The sequence below is a fragment of the Mobula hypostoma genome, chromosome 5 (genome assembly GCF_963921235.1).
Source record: "Mobula hypostoma chromosome 5, sMobHyp1.1, whole genome shotgun sequence".
NCBI lineage: Eukaryota > Metazoa > Chordata > Chondrichthyes > Myliobatiformes > Myliobatidae > Mobula > Mobula hypostoma.
The window spans coordinates 167,418,436-167,443,148 of NC_086101.1; the positions used below are offsets into that span (position 1 = coordinate 167,418,436).

At 43.4% G+C, this 24,713-nt stretch overlaps 1 protein-coding gene across 14 annotated transcripts in view; it reads right to left on the minus strand.

Moving 5' to 3' along the window:
- The window catches only part of mast4 (microtubule associated serine/threonine kinase family member 4), a 435,748-nt gene that overhangs the window by 60,585 nt on the left and 350,450 nt on the right, over positions 1 to 24,713 (minus strand). For all 14 annotated transcript variants that reach the window (XM_063049360.1, XM_063049351.1, XM_063049349.1 and 11 more), the window contains 2 exons: positions 11,657 to 11,732; positions 10,507 to 10,716 (listed from right to left, as the gene is read on the minus strand). In XM_063049360.1, coding sequence (XP_062905430.1) covers positions 10,507 to 10,716; positions 11,657 to 11,732 — 286 coding nt within the window. The remainder of the gene's footprint in view (positions 1 to 10,506; positions 10,717 to 11,656; positions 11,733 to 24,713) is intronic.

The window sequence follows — 24,713 nt, forward strand, 5'->3', positions numbered from 1 at the left end:
TCGACTTATTGCCTCAAGAACTACCAGTGAAAAATGTTAACTTGTTTTAACCCACTTTTAGCTATTTCAACATAATATATTCAAAATGATGGTTGACAAATAAGCAATTTAGCTCACCAAGACCATCATGACTGAGAAAGATCTACTCAGGTTCATTCCACTCCAGCTCTCTATCCAGAGTCTCCAGGTCATGGCAGTGGTGTTCATTTAACCTTCCGACATTGTTTCAAGGATGCACCATTCTTACGGTGCAATGGCATCAGCCCCAGACTCCGGAGCGAAGGCTCCCGAGTTCGAATCCAAGTCGGGCCACCCCCCCGGCACGTTTTTTATCCGTGCCGGGATGCCGGGTTGAGCGTCGAGCTAGCCACTCGGCCTCGTTAAAAAAAAGAGTTGAGTCAGGAATGTTCTTATTATGACCTGGTTAATCCAAAAGGAGGCCAATCCTGACACCACGCACCAGACAAGAATGGCTGACTGTCTGGTGCGACACGCTAAAAAAAAACATTCTTACATTTATCCTCATCTCCACTTGAATTCTTTCATTAAAATCTCAACTCTATGGCCTCTCAGTATTGCTAAGGGGAATATACTATTTCTTTCACTTCCCCATCATTTTACACAGCTCTATTAATATCCATTCAACTCCCTCAACATCGACCAATGGCTTCTGTCAGCCACAAAGTGAGCTCCAACATCACCAAGGGGAAGATTTTCCCTCAACTTGCTGTCAGAATCTGGTGTCATAACGAGAAACAGCACAGAAGCAACCATTTCAACCCACCAAGCATCCACCAACCCATTTCATTCTCTGCATCTTCCCATCGGCTCCCCCCATTCTTAAACACCAAGGGCAATTTATATCAGCCAGTTAACCTACCAACCAATCCAGAACCCTCTATGGAGGAAGCAGATGCCAAGAAAAATTTCAAACCAAGTTAGATGGGGTGCGACTGAGGAACTTATAGGATTGTGTGAGTATGCATGAACATTCCTTGAAAGGGTTTGGCACACCAAATGGCTACTTCGAAGTTGCCTTTGCAGATTCAGCAAAGCCACAAACACATCTCTTAGATTCTGTAACATATTGGGGGTAATGGTGGGTGAGAAAATAGCTTCAAATTTAAATAAAATAGCACTTTAAGCCTCAACCTCATTCCCATTTTGAGAAAGGAATTCTGTCCTTTCTGGCTATTACAACAGAATTGCCCCATGGAGACTGAAGCCTTGCATTTCAGCTCTTTTTTTCCAAATAGCAGTATACTACTAAACAATCGGGATTACTGCAGACCTAGCTGTTTACCTTCCTCTTCACGCCACTGTTGTGCTTTCTGCTGCAATTGATCATAATAAAATTATGCAATTCTTATTTACCCAGAAGATTGAGAACTAAAATATTTATTTAAAAAAAAAACTGCCATCAGCAGGCATGGATTACACAGATAGTTTTTGAAGAAGTCAGAATTTAAGTCACTGTCTCTTTAAAGACTGTACTGTGGGATCAATGAGAATATTGCAAACTGCCTACTTCGGTGACAGTTTCTGTTATGGTGGGTCTCTATTTCTTACACTTGTCATCTCTACGGTGCCTCAGGCTGTTGACAACACTGAACAGTTTTCAGCAAGGCAGTATAATTTATACAAGTAGACTTGTATTTATCTATGGTGCAGTACATCTTGCCTATAGATGTGCAATGTCAAGCTAAAGCTGCTTTTTATACTCCGCCATAGATTCTGTGATGCCGAGGTCTGGGTTGCCATTAGCAACGTGATCAATTGTCAAACTAAAATGCAAAATTCTAGAACTACTCAGCAGATTAAGGAGTATTTGTGGAGAGACAGCAAATATATTGGATCACGACCTTTCATCACATACCAATTCATTGAAATCCTCTCTCCATAGCTGCTGCCTGACCCAATAGTTGGAGCAATTCTATATATGCTTCCAACTCCTAGCATTTTCAGTATCTTAACTCTGTACGATCAGATTTTTTTTAAAGCCTGAAGAACAATTCTGAATACCAGCCATATTGCGAATCCTCAAGAGCAAAATATGCTGCATCACTGTCTGGTATGGGGAGGGGGTGGGCGCTACTGCACTGGACTGAAAGACACTGCACAGAGCTGTAAATTTAATCGGCTCCATCTTGGGTACTAGCCTACAAAGTACCCAAGACACCTTCAAGGAGTGGTGTACCCAAGACATCTTCAAGAAAGGCAGCGTCCATTAAGGACCTCCAGCACCCCAGGGCATGTCCTTTTCTCACTGTTACCATCAGGAAAAAGGTACAGAAGCCTGAAGGCACACACTCAGTGATTCAGGAATAGCTTCTTCCCCTCTGCCGTCAGATTCCCAAAATGGACATTGAACCCTTGAACAGTACCTCACTTTTTAAAATATATATTATTTCTGTTTTTGTTTTAATCTATTCAATCTACGTATACTGTAGTTGATTTACTTGTTAATATTATTTTGTTATTATTTTTTTCTTTTTCTATATTATGTATTGCATTAAACTGCTGCTGCTAAGTTAACAAATCTCACATCACATGCCAGTGATTGTTATTAATGATTATGATATAGTTGGGATCACAGAGACATGGCTCCAGGGTGACCAGGGATGGGAGCTCAACGTTCAGGGATATTCAATATTCAGGAGGGATAGACATGAAGGAAGGGGAGGTGGGGTGGCGTTGCTGGTTAAAGAAGAGATTAACGCAATAGAAAGGAAGGACATAAGCCGGGAAGATGTGGAATCGATATGGGTAGAGCTGCGTAACACTAAGGGGCAGAAGACGCTGGTGGGAGTTGTGTACAGGCCACCTAACAGTAGTAGTGAGGTCGGAGATGGTATGAAACAGGAAATTAGAAATGTGTGCAATAAAGGAACAGCAGTTATAATGGGTGACTTCAATCTACATGTAGATTGGGTGAGCCAAATTGGTAAAGGTGCTGAGGAAGAGGATTTCTTGGAATGTATGCGGGATGGTTTTTTGAACCAACATGTCGAGGAACCAACTAGAGAGCAGTCTATTCTGGACTGGGTTTTGAGCAGTGAGGAAGGGTTAATTAGCGATCTTGTCGTGAGAGGCCCCTTGGGTAAGAGTGACCATAATATGGCGGAATTCTTCATTAAGGTGGAGAGTGACATAGTTAATTCAGAAACAAAGGTTCTGAACTTAAAGAGGGGTAACTTTGAAGGTATGAGACGTGAATTAGCTAAGATAGACTGGCAAATGACACTTAAAGGATTGACGGTGGATATGCAATGGCAAGCATTTAAAGGTTGCATGGATGAACTACAACAATTGTTCATCCCAGTTTGGCAAAAGAATAAATCAAGGAAGGTAGTGCACCCGTGGCTGACAAGAGAAATTAGGGATAGTATCAGTTCCAAAGAAGCAGCATACAAATTAGCCAGAGAAAGTGGCTCACCTGAGGACTGGGAGAAATTCAGAGTTCAGCAGCTTAATTAGGAAGGGGAAAAAAGATTATGAGAGAAAACTGGCAGGGAACATAAAAACGGACTGTAAAAGCTTTTACAGATATGTAAAAAGGAAAAGACGGGTAAAGACAAATGTAGGTCCCCTGCAGACAGAAACAGGTGAATTGATTATGGGGAGCAAGGACATGGCAGACCAATTGAATAATTACTTTGGTTCTGTCTTCACTAAGGAGGACATAAATAATCTTCCAGAAATAGTAGGGGACAGAGGGTCCAGTGAGATGGAGGAACTGAGCGAAATACATGTTAGTAGGGAAGTGGTGTTAGGTAAATTGAAGGGATTGAAGGCAGATAAATCCCCAGGGCCAGATGGTCTGCATCCTAGAGTGCTTAAGGAAGTAGCCCAAGAAATAGTGGATGCATTAGTGATAATTTTTCAAAACTCGTTAGATTCTGGACTAGTTCCTGAGGATTGGAGGGTGGCTAATGTAACCCCACTTTTTAAAAAAGGAGGGAGAGAGAAACCAGGGAATTATAGACCGGTTAGCCTAACGTCGGTGGTGGGGAAACTGCTGGAGTCAGTTATCAAGGATGTGATAACAGCACATTTGGAAAGTGGTGAAATCATCGGACAAAGTCAGCATGGATTTGTGAAAGGAAAATCATGTCTGACGAATCTCATAGAATTTTTTGAGGATGTAACTAGTAGAGTGGATAGGGGAGAACCAGTGGATGTGGTATATTTGGATTTTCAAAAGGCTTTTGACAAGGTCCCACACAGGAGATTGGTGTGCAAACTTAAACCACACGGTATTCGGGGTAAGGTATTGGTGTGGGTGGAGAATTGGTTAGCAGACAGGAAGCAAAGAGTGGGAATAAACGGGACCTTTTCAGAATGGCAGGCGGTGACTAGTGGGGTACCGCAAGGCTCAGTGCTGGGACCCCAGTTGTTTACAATATATATTAATGACTTGGATGAGGGAATTGAATGCAGTATCTCCAAGTTTGCGGATGACACGAAGCTGGGTGGCAGTGTTAGCTGTGAGGAGGATGCTAAGAGGATGCAGGGTGACTTGGATAGGTTGGGTGAGTGGGCAAATTCATGGTAGATGCAATTTAATGTGGATAAATGTGAAGTTATCCACTTTGGTGGCAAAAATAGGAAAACAGATTATCTGAATGGTGGCCGATTAGGAAAAGGGGAGGTGCAACGAGACCTGGGTGTCATTATACACCAGTCATTAAAAGTGGGCATGCAGGTACAGCAGGCGGTGAAAAAGGCGAATGGTATGCTGGCATTTATAGCGAGAGGATTCGAGTACAGGAGCAGGGAGGTACTACTGCAGTTGTACAAGGCCTTGGTGAGACCACACCTGAAGTATTGTGTGCAGTTTTGGTCTCCTAATCTGAGGAAAGACATCCTTGCCATAGAGGGAGTACAAAGAAGGTTCACCAGATTGATTCCTGGGATGGCAGGACTTTCATATGAAGAAAGACTGGATGAACTGGGCTTGTACTCGTTGGAATTTAGAAGATTGAGGGGAGATCTGATTGAAACGTATAAAATCCTAAAGGGATTGGACAGGCTAGATGCAGGAAGATTGTTCCCGATGTTGGGGAAGTCCAGAACGAGGGGCCACAGTTTGAGGATAGAGGGGAAGCCTTTTAGGACCGAGATTAGGAAAAACTTCTTCACACAGTGAGTGGTGAATCTGTGGAATTCTCTGCCACAGGAAACAGTTGAGGCCAGTTCATTGGCTATATTTAAGAGGGAGTTAGATATGGCCCTTGTGGCTACGGGGGTGAGGGGGTATGGAGGGAAGGCTGGGGTGGGGTTCTGAGTTGGATGATCAGCCATGATCATAATAAATGGCGGTGCAGGCTCGAAGGGCCGAATGGCCTACTCCTGCACCTATTTTCTATGTTTCTATGTTTCTATAACAAACCTGATTCCGATTCTGATTCTCTGCTGCTGAGCAGGAGATTGTTTGAGTTATTAGTAACGGAGCAAAGGTCAACAAAATGAAACGAGGTGTAAACGGAACTGTATAAAGAGTAAGAGAGGCAAGAGTGGATATCGTACTGCTGGAAAAGTATGGACAAAATTGATTAATATTTTGCATCAGTCTTCACTCCAGAAGACACTAGCAGTATGCCAGAAATGTGAGTGTTTCATGAAGCAGGAGTGAGTGTAGTTGCTATTACAAAGGAGAAGCTGGAGGTTCCCAGAAGGACCTAGACAGATCGAGGGAATGGGCAAAGAAGTGGCTGATGGAATATAGGGTAGGGAAGTGTATGGTCATGCTCTTTGGTGAAGGAATAAAGGCAGGATTATTTTCAAAACAGGGAGAAAATTCAAAAGTCAGAGATGCAAAGGGATTTGGGAGACCTTGTGCAGGATTTGCAAAAGGTTAACTTGCAGGTTGAGTCAGTGGTAAGAAAGGCAAATGCAATATTAGCGTACGTTTCAGGAGGACTAGAATACAAGAGCAAGGATGTAATATAAAGCTTTATACAGTATTGGTCAAAGAGGACTTAAAGTATTGTGAGCAGTTTCAGACTTATTTAAGAAAAAATGTGCTGGCATTGGAGAAAGCCCAGAGGAGGTCCCTGAGAATGATTCTGGGAATGAAAGGGTTAATGTATGAGGATGGCTCTGGGCCTGTACTCAGTGGAGCTTTGAAGAATGAGGAGGAACCTCACTGAAACCTACCAAATATTGAAATGTCTAGACATGAGTGGATATGGAGAGGGTGTTTCCTAAAGTGGGACCAGACAGCACAGCCTCAGAATAGAGGGACAGCCAATCAGAACAGAGACAAGGTGGAATTTCTTAAGCCAGAGGAAGTGAATCTGTGGAGTCCATTGCCACAGAAGGCTCTGGAGACTAGGTTATTCAATATACTCAAAACAGAGGTCTAGTTAGTCACGTGTCAAAGGCAGGAGAACGGGGTTGAGAGGGATAATAATTCAGCCATGATGGAAAGGTGGAGCAGACTCGCTGGGCCATATAGTCTAATTCTTCTCCTATGTCTTATGGTCTTATTCACTATTTTGGTGGAAGCATTACATTGTACAAATGACAAACATGTGACCACAAAACATAATGAGCTTGCAGTGGCCCAGTGGCTACAATATCATAGCTTTACAGGACATGCATGCAACGGCGAGTGCCAGAGTAAAACTGACTTTCTGCCATTTATAGCTATTTGCAAAAGAGGAGCTTATTTTCTTTCTAAGCGATAAAATTCCAAAGAAAGGCTGCTTCAGATTGAGGGAGAGCTAGAAGTTATGGTATATCGCTTGTTTAGCCACAGGATATTCAATTGAAATGCACTTACTGCATACAATGGATTCCAGTTAATTGGTCTGCCGCTTATTAGGACAATTCTTAAAGAACAAAAATCCAATCGAGAAAATGGCCAGTATTCCCTTTGTTTATTTGGAACACTATGCCGCTTATTTGGGACAGGAGATTGTTGCTGAAGTTTCTAACTAGCTTCTGTCACATGAACTCGTGTGGCCGTTAGACATTACACCATGCTCAGACTGAACTGTTCTAAAAATAGTGTCAGTTGCATGTTTGTGTTCAAAAATCAATGGTTTTTGTCACTGACAGTTGGTAAGAAATAAGCAGTAAGACAACTTGGAAATGGTCAGAACAATGAAGGATTTGAAGGGATTGACAATCATGTTCATTGTTACAATGAAAATGAAGATTTGGAGGATGCAATCATCAAAAGCATTGTGTGAAGGTAGTCCATATTCTGCTCGGGTCTGTACTAATTTTATTCACTTACAGTTGATCAAAAGAACACTGTAGCAGGTTGGTTGCTCGTCACAGGGCAGGACAATTTTTAAAGCGGAAAAGCCAATGCTCTGGGAAAGTTCCACTCTCTCGACCAGATCCAGTTGTACTGATAGTCATCACAAACTGGGGTCTTCCTTTGTTGCAGTGGATACCCATGACTTCTCCTGTGCCTCATCGTGCCCTTCAGCCCTGCTGTTGAAGTGGTGAATGGGGTGTGGTTGTTGTTGCATTCAAACATCTACTTGGATTTCAGGTGAGAGCCAAGTGTCTCGTGGGGACCAAAAGTGTGTAAACTTCCCCAGAATGGACACAACAAGCCTCTTCACCAGAAGTGCTACCCCTCCCCAGACATCCGATACACTGCAACATACACTGGATGAATTCCTCCATCGATAGCTGTTAGGAACCAATATAATGTTTTATAGTACTGTAGTAGCACAGGCAACGTTTTAATTTGTCCTCCATTTAAATACACAATTTGTTACTCAGATATTGATAGTTTGTCTTTATAACTTTTTTGCTAAAAGCATGAAACTTCAGCTAGTTGGTGCAGCCATTTAATTGGGCCAAGATGTACTGGTCTTGATATGTCCCAATTAACTTGAATCCTTTGTATATGTGAATTGACTGAAATAAGAGGATCTCTTCAACTTTTGCAAGGAGCAGAACTATCTTTTGAGGATCAAGTGACATCAACTGACTAGCTTTCCAAGCCATTTCATTAGACATTACCATCAAAAGTACTCTTCTAATGTAGAAGATGGCTACCATCAATGGGCAGAAAGGGGAGCAGACTGAAATTCAAGATGTGTTGGAAAGGCCATTTTTATTTAGAGTGCATGTTGTTTGGATTGGATAGCTTCCTTCCCAGTTGCTAAGGGAATTGGGGAACAGGGGGTGCAGATCCCAAAATAGCTTATCATGATCTTATATAAAAGTTGCCGGTGAACGCAGCAGGCCAGGCAGCATCTCTAGGAAGAGGTACAGTCGACGTTTCGGGTCGAGACCCTTCGTCAGGACTAACTGAAAGAAGAGCTAGTAAGAGATTTGAAAGTGGGGGGGGGGGGGAGATCCGAAATGATAGGAGAAGACAGGAGGGGGAGGGATGGAGCCAAGAGCTGGCCCGAAACGTTGACTGTACCTCTCCCTAGAGATGCTGCCTGGTCTGCTGCGTTCACCAGCAACTTTTATGTGTGTTGCTTGAAATTCCAGCATCTGCAGATTTCCTCGTTTTATCGTAATCTTTCACCTTTCCCTGGATGCACAGAAAAATGCCACAGGATTTGACAGTGAAAGTAGTTAGGCTGAAATGGAACTGACAGACAAAAAAAAAATGAGTATCTTTAAGGAGGCTATATTGCATGGAACTGATGGGGGTCAATGGACTTACTGTTCAGAGAGTTTTCTGTGCTTGAGGTACAGGTTAGATACACTTCAACAAAAAGGAATAAGTTAGAGAATTTGATGAAAGAAAAAGATGGCAATCTGATATATGTTAGGTGAATTCTACAAATGAGAATGAGGCTATAAAGTAGTTTACAAGGGGTAGAGAGGAGAAAGAAGGAGAAAACACAAGAACTTAATGACAATTCATATAAACAGAAATCTAACTTTTACTGGCATTTAAGTTATAAATGAGGACGGGATGTTAGTGGAGAACTACTAGGGGAAAGAAAGACGATACACGTCAACCCTGAGCTTGAATACTTAACAAATACTGTATCGTGATGTTTCCCAAGAAGGTGTTGACAAAGTATTGGTAGAAACTGAAAAAAATGAGGTAATGGATGAGATTCAAAAGCAGGCAAAATGATTGGAAAGTCTAGCAATGCTTACAGTTGATGCTGCTGTTCGCTTTCATCCCAAATTGCTAAGTGGGGGTGGAGATAGCAGAAGAATTGGTCATAATCTTCCACTCTTCCCAAAACAATTCAGAGGTGCCACAGAATTGTGAAGTGGCAAATGTGCCATCCTTGTTTATGAAATAGTGCAAGGACATTCCCAGTTACAACTGGCTAGTCAATTTAATATCAGTGATGAATAAGATATGAGAAACGATCTTCCGGAAATATATCTTCAAGGAAAAAAAGTAACAAATAATTGGAGGGGGTTCAGCTAATTAAGGGAAGCTGGAATAGTATAGAAAAAATATGTTTGACTAACCTAGTAACATCTTTTGATGAAGTAACAAGTAGGTTGATGAAGGAAATGCAGTGGATCTTACCCATATGCATTTTAACAGAGCATATGAAGTAGCGTAAATACCATGCAAAAAGTTAGTTGGAGAGTCGGTGTCAGCTTGAACAAGGTAAAGTATACTCTGTCTAGTTCTGGTCACCAACAAAGATACAAAGGTAGATTGCAGAGGAATGTACAAGAAACGTTCCAGGAATGAGGTATTTCAGCCTGGAGAAACTGGGCTATTCTCTTGAAATGCAGAATGCAACCCAACCTGGAAAGGTAACTTTACCGGGATCATGCAAGAACAGAATTGGCCTCAGCTATGATACCTGTTGTCAAAGATATAATTTATTCACTTAATCAAAATGCATTTGTCTACTGCTCTAGTTAATAGACCCACAATAATGCAAAAAAGATCAGTGCTTTTTTAAATGAAGTTGAGCTTTCAAAATGACTTTAACCAAAATTTAATATTTAGAAGGGCAAAGGAAAATATTAACTGTATCTATAGATGGCACAGTAACTTAGCAGTTAGCTCAAAGCTTTAGAACACTGGCTGTAAAATCAATTATGATTGAATCCTGCCAGTCTGTAAGGAGTCTCTATGTTCTCCTTGTAAACACGTGGCTTTCATCCAACTGCTTCAGTTTCCTCCCATATTTCAGTCATACCGGATAGGGTTAGTAAGCGGTGGGCATGCTGTGTTGGTGCTGAAGTATGGTGATATTTGTGGGCTGCCCTGCATAATCCTTGCTGATTTGATTTGACACAAATGACATACTTCATCATATGCTTTGATGTACATGTGACAAATAAAGCAAATCTAATCTACCTAGCTAGCACTGGTAGGTTTCAATGTGTGCAGACCTTCTACTTCAATGCAAAACCTCTCCTGTTATCAAAACCTAATTGCATTTTATCTTCAGGTTTATGTTTTTTTTTGTTGTATATTAAGCAGCTGAAAATGATCTCATATGCACAACTGAGCAGCATAATTAGTTTTCCCACACAGAATAAAACATGCTGTTACCCAACTGCCAAAAAAACACAACAACTTGAAATACCTACTTCCTGTAACAACTTTTCTAATTTTTCCTGCAATTCAAAGAAGTATCTGGAAGTGATGTGGCCCAGCCGGGACTTATCCAGGCAATCTCGTGCCAGCTCAATGATCTGATGATGAGCAAAGCTGAGGACTCCATCTGCCAGTGGAAGAACGTTGTCAGGAGAATAGCTCGTGATAATATCCTGCAGCCTCTCTTCCATCTGGGCTGTGGCCTGAGGAATCAAACAACTTGGTTAATGTGCTAAATACAAAATAAACCATACAAGACCTTCAAAACAAAATGTCTGCATATCAGATGCAAAATTTACAAGTACAGATTCTTAGCAATATTAGCACGTGGAAGGCATTTCTGGCCTTCCCACTTGAGAAGACACTGTTGATTATTTTATACTACAGAGATAACAGGATTACAGAAATATAACCTCAAGTAACCAACCTAATTATTCAGGAATGGGCTTTTTTTTGGCCTAAACTTAATGCCAATTTTACTGACTATAGCTTGCAATGTTCCATCACAACAGCCACGATACCTTCTATTATGGCCTCAAAATACAGCTCAGCAAAATTTCCACAAGAATATTGTGGAATAAAGCATATTAATCATGAGTTTGAAAATATGGATGCAATCTGCATTCAGCAACACCAGTGTTTCTTTAAAAAAAAAGGCAACCAATGAATTGTTTGAAATTGACGATCTAATTTGACCCTATGCATTGTTATGCTTGCATAATTAAAATTAAAGGAATAAGGTGGCTGGAAGTTCAGGAAGGAGATATTTATACTCACGATTTGGTGAAATGCCACACACATTGGATCTGCTCGTCCATTCAACCCATGCTCTTTCATGTCAATTTAATTTATAAAACAACCAATTTGCCACTGCTATGACTGATCCAGACTGTTCCCTCTTTGCAATTCTGAAGAGGGGAAAAGCTTATGATTTAAACCTTTAACCACAAGGTTTCTGCAGGCTGTTTTACATAGGACATTTGATGTTGCTCCTCAGGATTTTCATCAACTTCAAAGTTTTCTTTAAACCAATAAAAAGAACCCAGATATGGAGAATTGATCCGAGAAAAGAATCTTCAACATTTTTTTTTAAAAAATCATCAAACCAAAATAGCAGCTGCAGAATAAAAGCACAATAATTACCTTTGGAAATCGCTCTTTGTAGACATGGTTCATCATGATAATTTCATTATCAAAGCAGGCTGGAGAACGTCCAGGGCTGCAAATGAGCAAGCAACGTTTTAGAAGCTTTGGGCACCTTATTCACTACAAGGTTTAATAATTGTTCTCCTGGGATTCCACACGATAACTAACAAAAATGGCTGGTATTTATATCATTCTATTTCACAGGTGTTACCCTTCAAGATCATAAAAAAAATCAGAAAACCTGCAGACTTTCTGAAACCAACAACAAATGAGGTAGAAATTGATCGTTTGAAGTAAATTGAACTAAATATTGGAAACAACATACAATGTACAGCTGCTATCTGGTCCCTGCAATCAAGGATGAATTTCCATTCCATTATTCTCACAAAGGTGGCCTCTTTCAAAGTACATTTTGTATCGTTTTGCTGTTGCAATGGGTTGTTTATATTTCTCGTAAGGAGAACTATTTGAAGTAACTTCAGATTAAAGAACCCTTATTTTCCATTACTTAATTGTCCGTACAATTCTACACACTCCAATATGAGAGGACTACTTGCAAAAAATATAACTAGAGCATTAATTATAACAGGAATATTAATATGAATCCTTTGAAAGTCTTTCCTAGATCATAAATAATAGGCCTTTATACCAAGTGGCACTTAAAAAATAATTGTTAATACCAAGTATTATACACAAATCCAGAATATTTTTCTCAAGCATAAGCAGAATTTACTTCCAAAAAGACAATAACCGATATCTTTATTTATTAATAGAAATCTGAAAATAGACACTGATTTCAAGCTATTTTTGCACACATCTTCTTGAAGCTCCATCTGTTCACTAAATATACCTCCAATTCTGCTAATATCTTTAGATGCCGTCTAGACAAGGTCTGAGAGTGATCTGTTCCGTGCTAAACAAATGATGACGCTTTGGTCTCATCAATGCCACATGGAGCAACTGACGATAAAAGTAACTGAATGCTTGAACTGCAATTTCCTATCGATTTTGCTGTTTTATCAGTGCGTTTCAGCACAGAACCAAAGAATTTTAAGGGCAAAGTACACTCAGCACAAGTTTCCGTGATTGTCTGCACAAATGTAGAAGCAAAAGTCTTGAAGCAGTTCTATCTCATAAACTGGTTAGTCAACCATTGGGGGTTTTGCACTAAGTTAACTCATTTACAGACCTCCAAAGAGACACCAGAAATTAAAGACAATCTTTTGGATGAAAGGTCACCAATATGAGAGTGTTATAATCGATTTTTAAAATTTGGATTGTTCATGTGTTACCCGAACTCTGATTAAAATGTTTATTTTTTAAATAAGCCTGTTTGAGCCGTAAAGTTCAAAATTCAAAGTAGATTTATTATCAACATACATATATAGAACCCCGAGATTTATTTGCTTGTAGGCACAGTCAAATCCATAACAGAATGACAACCATAAGTTGAGCAATGAAAGACGGCGCCAACATTTGAGCTCTGACCAGCGATCAATCCAGCCATCAGAAGTTTGAGAGGAGGGGATTTCACTCAGGTCCACTGACTGAGTGGAAAAAGGTAGCAGAAGATCATGGCAGTTTATTTGTGTTCTGACCAAGAACCAAATGGCATTTGGGATTGATTGGCAAGAGCGAATTTAAAAAAGGCAGGGGCAAGCACAGTGGCCGTCATCTGAGTGGACAAAGTTAGAGAGGTGATCTTGAGTCTTTAGCTCTTCGAGGCTTCAGTCAGAGAAAGCAAAAAAATGAAAAGCTCTAGGGAAGCTACATCTGCTCAGTTAGGACAGCAGAGATGTCAGGCAGGATAGTGGAATGCTCCTCTTGCGGGACGTGGGAAGACAGGGAGACCTCCAGTGTCTCTGACGACAACTGTGAAAAGTGCATCCAGTTGCAGCTTCTAATAATCCATATTAAGGAATTGGAGCTAGAACTGGATAAACTCAGGATCATTTGGGAGGCTGAAGGGGTGATAGATAAGACACATAGAGAGGCAGCTATGCTCAAGGTGCAGGACACAGGAAACTGGGTGACAGTCAGGAAGGGGAACGAGTTAAGGAGCCAGGGCAGAGTACCCCTGTGGCCATCCCCCTCAACAACAGGTGTATCACTTTGGATACAGTTGGGGGGCTGGGGGGAGGGGTGACCTAACAGAGGAAAGTCACAGTGGTGGGTCTCTGACACAGAGTCTGCCTCTGTGACTCAGAAGGGGAGAAGAGGATCACTGTGGTAATAGGGGATATTTTAGTTAGGGGAACGGACGAGAATTTCTGTGGGTGAGTACAAGATTCCCGGATGGTATGTTGCCTCCCGGGTGCCGGGGTCCGAGACATCTCAGATCAACTCCTCAGCATTCTTAAGTGGGAAGGTGAACAGCCAGAGTTCATGGTCCATGTAGGTACCAATGACAAATGTAGGACATATGATAAGGTTCTGCAAAGGGAGTTCAGGCAGTTCAGTGCTAATTTAAAGGGCAGAACCTCCAAGGTAGTGATCACAGGATTGCTACCTGTGCCACGTGCTGGTGAGGCCAGAATTAGTTAGATTTTACACTTTAACACTTGCCTGAGTTGGTGCAGGAGGGAGAGGCAAAAGATTTTTGGATCATTAGTCTCTCTTCTAGGGAAAGTGGTACCTGTACAGAAGGGACAGTCTGCACCTGAACTGGAGGGGGACTAATATCCTAGCAGGAAGGTCAGTGCGGTTTAAACTAGAGCTGCAGGGGATGAGAACCAGAGTGCTAGAACAGTTGTGGAGACAGATGTTGGTAAGACCTCAGACAAAGTCAGAAATCAAAAGGTTGAGCATGGTGGGACGAGGATCCTGAGCTGCGTAAATTTCAATGGAAGAAGTATCGTAGGAAAGGTGGGTGAGCTCAGGACATGGATCAACACCTGGAATTATGACATTGTAGCCATTAGTGAAACTTGGCTGCAGGAGGGGCAGGACTGGCAGCTCAGTATTCCGGGCTTCCATTGTTTTAGACGTGACAGAGTGGGAGGGATAAACGGGGAAGAGTGGCGTTACTAGTCAGGGAAAATGTCATGGTAGTGCTCAGTCAGGACGGACTGGAGAGCTCAACTAGTGAGGTGTCATGCGTGGAACTGAGAATTAAGAAATGTATGACCACCTTATTGGAGCTATATTACAGACCACCCAAGAGTCCTCTGAATTTAGAGGAAAAAATTTGTAAAGAGATCGCAGACTGTTGCAAGAATCATAGAAGTTGTTATACTGTAATAGGTGATTTTCACTTTCCACATATTGACTGTAAAAGGACAAGATGTGATATAGAGATGTCAAATGTGTTCAGGAAAGTTTCCCTCAGATGTACACAGAAGTCCCAATTAGAGAGCGTGCAATATAGGATATGCTATTAGGAAATGAGACAGGGCAGGTGGCAGAAGATTGTGGAGGGGAACACTGCTTTCAGGACAAGATGGCTATTAGTTTCAAAGTAAATACGCAAAAAGATAGGTCTGAACCGTGGGTTGAGATTCTAAATTGGAGAAAGGCCAATTTTGATGGTATCAGAAATGATCTGGCAAGTGTGGATTGGGACAGGCTGTTTTCTGGAGAAGGTGTAATTGGTAAGTGGGAGGCCTTCAAACACAAAATTCTGAGAGTACAAAGCTTGTATGTGCCTTCAGAATAAATGGTGACAACAACAAGTGTAGGAAACATTTGTTTTCAAGAGATATTAAGGCCCTGGTTAAGAGAAAAAAGGAGGTACATTGCAGGTATAGGCAGCTAGGAACAAATTAGGTGTTTATGGAGTACAATAAATGCAAGAGAACACTTAAGAAAGAAATCAGGAGGACTAAAAGAAGGTATAATGTTGCTCTAGTAGTCAAGGTGAAAAAGAATCCCAAGGGGTTCTACAGATATGTTAAGAACAAAAGGATTGCAAGGGACAAAATTGGTCCTCTGAAAGACAGAATGGTAATCCAAGTGTGAAGCCAAAACAGATGCGAGAGATCTTAAATAATTTTTTTTGTATTTGTATTTACTCTGGAGATGGACACAGAGTCTGTAGAAGTAAGACAAAGCGGCATCAACTTCATGCCCCTGGACAGATTACAGAGAAGGAGATGTTTGTTACCCTGAGGCAAATAAGGATAATTAAATTCCCAGGACCCGACAAGGTGTTCCCTCGGACTCCAAGGGAAGCAAGTGCAGAAATTGCCAGAAATAGCAGTGATATTTAAATCATCCATAGCAACAGGGGAGATACCAGAGTACTGGAGGATAGCCAATGCTGTTACTGTTTTAAAAAGGCTCTAGACCTATCCTAGGAAATTATAAGCCAGTGAGTCTGACACCAGTTCTGGGAAAGTCTTGGGAAGGTAAACTAAGGGAATTGGATATGTAAGTATTTGGATAGACATAGACTGATTAAGGATAGTCATCATGGCTTCATGTGTAGTAGGTCATGTCTAACCAATCATATGGAGTTTTAAGGAAGTTATCAGGCATGTGGATGAAGCAAAGGTAGTGGATGTTGTCAATATGGTCTTTGGTACGGCAGTTGACAAGGTCCCTCATGAGAGGCTGATCAAGAAGCTTCAGTCGCTGGGCATTCAAGATGAGATTGGATTAAGCATTGGCTTTGTGGGAGAAGCCAGAGACAGTAGATGGTTGCCTCTCTGACTGGAGGCCGGTGACTAGTGGAGTGCCGCAGGGATTGGTGCTTAGTCTTTTGCTATTTGTCATCTATATCAATGATCTGGATGATAAAGTGGTTAAATGGATCAGCAAATTTGGAGATGACACCAAGATTAGGGGTGTAATGGACAATGAGGAAGTCTCTCATGGGTTGCAGAGGGATCTGCATCAGCTGGAAAATTGGGCTGAAAAATGGCAGATGGAATTTCATGCAGACAAATGCGAGGTTTTGCACGTCAGTAGGAGCAACCAGGGTAGGTCTAACACAGTGTATTGTCTTCTTCAGTTGTCCATCAAAATCGGATGACGACATCCATTCCTTTAACAGTGAGATCTTTGATGACTATATAGTCCTATCCTGGACCCACAAGCTCTATTGCAGGTGGGACATGTATATGTGGTAGTGGTGGTAATAGTGGCAACTATGGCTGCATTTCTCCTGGCTCTCTTCTGCTGTCTTCTGGTTGTTCTTTCCATCTCCTGAACATGAACCCTGCCCCTACACAACTGTCGCCAAGTGGTACGGTCAGCAGCAACATCCTCTAGGTCCTCGGGTCTGATCTTGCACTTCCTTGAAGCAGTCTTCATCTGATCCTTATAGCGCTTTTTCAGCCTTCCAGGCTGAGCGTCGACCATGATGTAGCTGGCCGTATAACACTCTGCGGGGTAGCCGACATGGGGGCATCCTTATCACGTGCCCCAGCCACTGCAGCTGACGCTGGGTGATCATGGCCTCAATACTCCTGCAGTTGGTCTTTACAAGTATTTCAGTGTGAGGCACCCGCTCACACCAGGTAATTCCCAGGATGCGCTGGAGGCAGCTTATGTGGAAGCGTTCCAAGGACTTGATGTGACGGCTGTAGGTTACCCAGGCTTCACAGCTATAAAGGAGGATGGTGACACAGACCGCTTGGTATACGGCGACCTTCGTGGAGGGACGAAAGCTCCTGTTCTGAAAGACTATGCCGAAGTCTCCCAAAGGGAGCTGATGCCTGTTTAATGCGGCTCTGAATGTTGTTGTCAATGCCGCTATCCTCAAGAGAGACTGCTCCCCAGATATTCGAAAGATGGCACTACTGACAGCTTTTCATCACCAAAAGTGAAGGTAGGTAGAGTGGTACATTGGTACTCCATTGGCAAACCACTACTGTCTTTGTGGTATTGACAGTCAACCCCATCCTGCTGTACGCTCTCACTCCCGCAGCAAGGAGTGTCTGAAGATCCTCCGGAGTGTGGGCCACAAGAGTACAGTCGTCTGCATACTGCAGCTCCAAGACCCGCTCTCTACGGAGTCTGGTGGTTGCGTGAAGCCTCCTGATGTTAAAGAGGTTGCCATCTAATCTGACGTCCACTGCCACACCATTGCTGTCTTCAATCTCATTGTGAAGAAGCTTGGTAACACACAAGAGGAAGATGTTAAAGAGCACTGGCACTAGTACACACCCCTGTGCGTACAAAGAAGGGCTCGGACTCTTGTCATCCTCTGGTCACCCGAGCAGTCATCCCATCATGGAACTGGCGGATGATGTTAACAAATTTATTGGGACAGCCAAACCTGAGGAGGACATCCCATAAGAGCTCTCTTTGCACAGTGTTGAATGCTTTGGAGGGGTCGACAAAGGCCATAAACAGGTCCTGATGTTTCTCCAGGCACTTTTCCTGAAGCTGCCAGGCTGTGAAGATCATGTCGATCGTGCTCCTGTTCTTCCTAAATCCACACTGCGATTCAGGCAGCATTGACTCGGTGATGTTGCTAATGAGTCTCTGAAGCATCACCTTAGCCAGGACCTTTCCAGCAACAGAAAGGAGTGATATGCCCCTACTATTGCTGCGAATGGCCTTGTCACCCTTGTTCTAATAAATGACAATGATGTTTGCATTTCTCCATTGCTGTGGGATGTTCTCATCAGACCAGGCCTTGGTGATGTACTGGTAGAGGGTGTGTATACACATGTACCCTCCGTTCTTCAGTAACTCAGCAGGGATACTGTCAGCAGGGGACGTTGTTCTTAAGGGAATGGACAGCTGATAGAACCTCCTGGAAGGTTGGTGGTAGACTGAGGTAGTGGATAAGAGGAAGTTTAGGGAGTTCATCCAGGATGGTGGGTCTGTGTCAGAGTCCTGATTAAGCAGGGTGTTAAAATGCTCAGCCAACATCAGCAGAATGGTATTCTGATTCTTCAGAAGTGTTACACCATCTGCTGTTTTCAGGGGAGTAACTCATTGAGTTATTGGGCCGTAGATGGTTTTGACAGCATTGTAAAAATTATGCATGTCATTATTATCGGCAAAGGACTGGATTTCATGTGCCTTTTCAGTCCACCACTCATTTTGTATGGCCCATATTGCCTTTTGCACTTTCCTCCGAGCTGCCTGCCAATGTTGGCTGATGCTGGTGGATGAAGGATTGTCTGAAGTTGCCCGGTGTGCTTTGTGCATGTCCGTAAGCAAGTTGTGGATGGTGTCTGAGTTATCGTCAAACCAGTCTTGGTGGTTCCTGCTCTTATGGCCGATGGATTGGGCTGCTGCCTCATCGAGCACAGAGCTGATATAGGTCCACTGTTGTTCCATGGTATTCTCTGAGGTCAGACAAGGTTCCAGCTCCCTTAGTTTCTCAGTTAGGATGCGTCGAAACTCACTTCTTGCTTCTGTGTCTCTCAGGCGGTTGCAATTTAGCCACTTTTTATTGGGTTTTTGCAGCCACAAGGAGGGATGCAGTTTCATATGGAGCTTGGCCACAATCAGTCCAGCACTCTGCACCTCTCATGGCACGGGTGATGAGAACATCCTTGATGTCACTACGTCTCACAATGATGAAGTCGATCATGTGCCAATGTTTAGAGTGAGGGTGCATCCATGAAGTCTTTTGCCTTCTGCTGGAAGATGGTGCTGGTTATGGTAGGGCTATGCTCAGAGCAAAGAGTAAGTAGTCTCATGCCATTTGCATTCACCTTGCCAATACCATGCCTACCTAGCACTCCACTCCATATCCTGTTGTTCTGTCCCACCCTAGCACTGAAGTCCCCAAGCAAAAGGATCTTATCATTCTTAGTGATCCAGCAAAGAGCTTCATCCAATGTCTGATTAAAGCATTCCCTGGCCTCATTCCCAGATAGCAAAGTTGATGTATAGGCATTGAGAAGCGTGGCATAACATTTCTTTGCCGGGGGGAAACAGAGGGTCATTAGTCTTTCACTAATGCCAACAGGTGTTTCTGTAAGACTTGGTAGAAAGGTGTTCTTGATGGCCAAGCCTACTCCGTGGAGATGTTGTCCATCTGGGGGGATAGCTTTCCAGAAGAAGGTGTAACCCATCCCTTCCTCTGTTAAAGAGCCTTCATCCAGGAGCCTGGTCTCATTCAGGGCAGCAGTGTCAATATTGCAGCGCCTCAGCTCAGCAGCGATCAAGGCTGTTCTCCGGTGAGGTCTGTCAGAGATGCCATACGAGTCCAGGAGAGTCCTTACATTCCATGTTACCAGTTTTAGGCTGTATTGTTTCTTATTTCGACTGCGGTAGTGGAATAACCCAATAGGCACAGTAACCTATCCAGGTGAATGATTGAATGGGCAATTTTTAGGCCACCTTTTCTAGGTCCTTCCTCATTTGTGGTAAGCAGTGCAGTCCCTAAATAGGGCTGCTCAGTCGCACAGGGGCCTGCCAAAAACAGCTGCCACTCAGTCCCAGCTGCTAGCGACCAAATACCCTGTGCTACTGCTGTGCAGGGTTCTGACTAGGAGCTCCCGGTCCATTCGTACCTGCTCCCATTGCCGTCAGTCTTCAACCATATGTAAGGTCCAGGTATTGTTCACCGTGGTCAGAAGTGGAGGCCTGCGCAAGGAAGATTTTAAAGTGCCACAGGGGGTGCGCCATCCCCAGTAGCACTATCTTCACCATGATGAGGTAAATCCCATTTGGCAAGGGTGATCCCAGGACAACCGGCCCCACATCTTGGCTACAGGAGGCTGCCGAGATCCCCACTGATCTCCCACCCAGCACTTATCCCTGTAAGCGTAAATGCTACACCTGTCCCTACACCTTATCTCTTGCAACCATTCAGGGCCCCAAACAGTCCTTCCAGGTGAGACAACACTTCACTTGTGAGTCTGTTGGGGTCATCTATTGCATCCGATGCTCCCGGTGCGGCCTCCTCTACATCAGTGAAACCCGACGCAGATTGGGGGACCGCTTCGTCGAGCATCTCCACTCTGTCCGCCACAACAGACAGGATCTCCCGGTATCCAACCACTTCAACTCTGCTTCCCATTCCCATTTAGATATGTCCACACATGGCCTCCTCTACTGCCATGATGAGGCTAAACTCAGGTTGGAGGAGCAACACCTCATATACCGTCTAGGTAGTCTCCAGCCCCTTGGTATGAACATAGAATTCTCCAACTTCTGGAAATTCCCTCCCCCTCCCTTCCTCTATCCCTATTTCACTCTCCCCGCTCCCCCAGCTCCCTCATGGTTCCGCCTCCTTCTTCTACCACCCATTGTTTTCAAGGGCTATGATGTCAATGCTTCCCCTCCCCCACCCCTTTGTCTTTCAAATTACTGGTCTTTCAACTGAACCTACAAACATTCTTCAAATCCTTCCACCTCCTTCATTCTTCAGTCCTGACAAACGGTTCCGGCCCGAAACGTCGACTCATCGTTTCTGACTGATGCTGCCCGACCTGCTGAGTTCATCCAGCGTACTGAAAGTGTTAAGACCCGCCTATTGTACGCCGCCAGCGCATTGCTTTTCTGTCAGGGTGTGCTCCCTTAGCCTTGTCTCAACAGACTTACCACAAGGCAGTGGAGTTATACGCCCATAGCTGGGACAGTGGTTGGCAGGTGCCAGGGCGTGTCCACACAGTAGTGGGCCTGCACACCACGTCTCTGGGGCCCACTGCTGCTCCGAGATCCCCTGTAGTTTAGCCTGGGACCGTAAGATACCCAGTTTCCGTGTGTGGCCCCGAGGAGGCCCTGCAGGAGTCCTGGTGGTGGAGAGGCTCTGTACTGGCAGGAGGAGGCTTACAACACTTGGCTCCTCTTTTCACCCTCTATTAAGAAGGCTAGCCAGCGGCAATAGCTGTAAGCAGAGAGTAGCAAGCAGAGAGCACTATGCAACATACAGCATGAACTAACTACAAGCGCTACTACAACAGACGTTTCACACACACCCTGTGAGTATATACTCCCACCCACAGTGTATTGTAGGGCACTGAGGAACGTGGTAGAACAAAGGGATTTGGGAATACATGTCCGTAATTCAGTGAAAGTGGTGTCACAGGTAGATAGGGCCATAAAGAAAGCTTTTGGCACAATGGCCATCATGAATCAATATAATAAGTACAGGAGATGGTACGTTATGTTGAAGTTGGTGAGGCCTAATTTGCAGCATTGTGTGCAGTTTTGGTCACCTCCCTACAGGAAAGATGTAAACAAGATTGAAAGAGTATGAGAAAACTTATAAGGATATTGTCAGGTCCTCAGGGTCTGAGTTATAAGGAAAGATTGAATACATTAGGTCTGTATCCTTGAGAATGTAGAAGACTGAGAAGAGATTTGACAGAGGTATACAAAATTATGAGAGGTCTAGATAGGATAAATGCAAGCAGGCTTTTTCCATAGGTTGGGTGGGACTACAACCAGAGTTTATGGGTTAAGAGTGAAAGGTGAGAAGTTTAAGGGAAACATGAAGGGAAACTTCTTCACAGAGGATCGTGAGAGTGTGGAATGAGCTGACAGCAGGAGTGGTATATGCAAGCTCGATTTCAATGTTTAAGAGAAGTTTGGACAGGTACGTGGAGAGTAGGGGGATGGAGGGCTATGATCCTGGAGCAGGTCAATGGGAGTAGACAGTCTATTTGGTTTCAGCCTGTTTTTGTGCTGTACTTCTCTATGACTATGACTTGCGCATTCAACACTGTGCAAATACAAAAAGAAAGAAATAATAATAATAAACAAACAAGCAACAAATATCAAGAACATGTGATGAAGAGTTCTTGAAAGTAAGTCCATAGTTGTGAGAACAATTCAATAATAGGGCAAGTGAAATTATCCCCTTTGGTTCAAGAGCCTGATGTTTGAGGGGTAATAACCGCTACTGGAGCTGGTGGTGCGAGTCCAAAGGATCCGGTACCTCCTTCCTGATGGCAGGAGCGAGAAGACACCATGACCTCAGTGGTGGTGATCCCTGATGATGGATGCTGCTTTCTTGTGACAGTGCTTCAATGTCCTGAATGGAGTGCTTTACCCATGATGGACTGGGCCTTATTCACTGCTTTGTGTCTCATTTTCTGTTCAAGGGCATTGTGCTTTCATACCAGGCTCCGTGATACATCTATCGAAGTTTGTCAAAGTTTAAGATGTCATGCCCAATCTTCACAAGCTCCTAAGGAAGTAGAGACACTGCTGTGCTTTCTTCATAGATGCACTTTTGTGCTGGGCCCAGGACAGATCCTCCAAAATGGTAACACCGAGAAATTTGAAGTTGCTGACCCTCTCCACCTCTGAACATCCATTGAGGACTGGGTCATGGACCTCTGGTTTTCTCCTCCTGCAGTCAAAAATCAGCTCTTTGGTCTCGCTGACACAGGGTGAGAGGTTGTCGTTGTGGCACCACACAGCCAGATTTTCAATCATCCTCCAAAATGCTGATTCATTACCACCTTTGATTCGGCCTACGACAGCGGTGTCGTCAGCAAACTTGAATCTGGCATTGGAGCTGTACTTGGCCACACAGTCATAAGTGTAAAGCGGGTAGAGGAAGGGGCGATACACACATCCTTGAGGTGCACCTGTGCTGATGGAGATCATAGAGGAGATGTTGTCAGTCTGAACTGTCTGGGGTCTGCAAGTGAGGAAATTGACAATACAATTGCACAATGTGGTATTGAGGCCTAGGTCTTGATTAGTTTTGAGAGGATGGTAGTATTGAATGCCAAACAGTAGTTGATAAAAAGCATCCACTTTTGCCATCCAGATGTTCCAGGGTTGAGTGACGCGCCAAATGAGATGGCATCTGTGTGGATCTATTGTGACTGTAGGCAAATTGGAGCATATCCAATTTGTTTCTCAGGCAGGAGTTAATATGTTTTCATCACCAATTAATGCAAGTCCAATCTATCCAAAGTTAGCAAACAAGGTTATATCTTTTTTTAAATAGACTTCTAGCAGAAATGTTCATTGGGGTCCAAGAGAGAAAACTGCCACACTAAGCTGTTCCAAGGAATTCCACCTCCAATCTCAATGTCTAAATCCCATCCTGCAGCAGGGCTCTCCAGGATAAGGCTTAAGATCAGAGGAGGAAGGATGGCATTGGTGATCTTCAGTGACTTCTGGCTGGTGGCGAATGAAACAAGGAAACAACTAGTTACTTTGTTAATCATACTTTTTCTGGTAAACAATCATCAGAAGTCATAGTCTGCAACTTCCCTGTGGACTTGAAGGCAATTCTATGTGGCAGAACCTAGGTAAGGAGAGGTGAGATGATGGGCCTATCACCAAGCGTGAGGAAGACTCCAAGGTTCGATCGATTTAAGCACCAGGCTGAAGGATGAATGAAGGCGGCGAGGGCAGTAGAGCGTACTGATTCAGCTGAACTCAATGTTTGAACAGAGACTAGAGCGCCATGCTGAATCAGAAAGGTCGGGTACAGGTCAAATCGAAGTGGCAGGGTCCAGGTACCAGGGCGTACTAATATGACTGAACGCAATGTTTGTATGGAGATTTAAGCACCCTAACGAATTGGAAAGGTCTATTACATGTCGAATCGAGGGACAGACTGGTTCAGATCGCTGCTCCACGAGGTTTACTCGGCTCTGTGTTAAACTATGGGATTCTCTTGCGGACCTCAGTTCAGAACGCTATTTGTTCGTGGGTTTATTCCTCTCCGCACAGTGGGTATTCAACAGACTTTTATTGATACGGGTTCTTTTGTGTTTCTTTGTTTCGTGGCTTCTTGTCAGGAGATGAATTTCAAGGCTGTATAATGCATACATATTTTGATAATAATAATGTACTTTGAATCTTTGAATGGGTAGAGGATGGTATGAAGGTGGAAATGAATGGACAAAACAAGACTGGGTCATAAACAGCTGAGAAAAAACAACTGTGACATCAAATGAAGTTTCAACCCTTGAGTCATAGCTATCAAGGGATATTTAGAGCAACACATACAAAATGCTGACCTCCAAGAGGACTACAACCTTGTTGGATTTGGAGGCTTGCATGCCTCAATGACCTGGAGAGCAATGTTGGCTTTATGCTTTGGCGCTTGGTAGGGTCACCCATGCCAAACAGGTCAAAGGGTGAAGGCCACATTAAAAGATGTCCACCATTCCTCCAAGTTCTGGGGGAGGAGGTTTTGCTCAGGGATAACAAGCCTGAATGGTCAAACAAA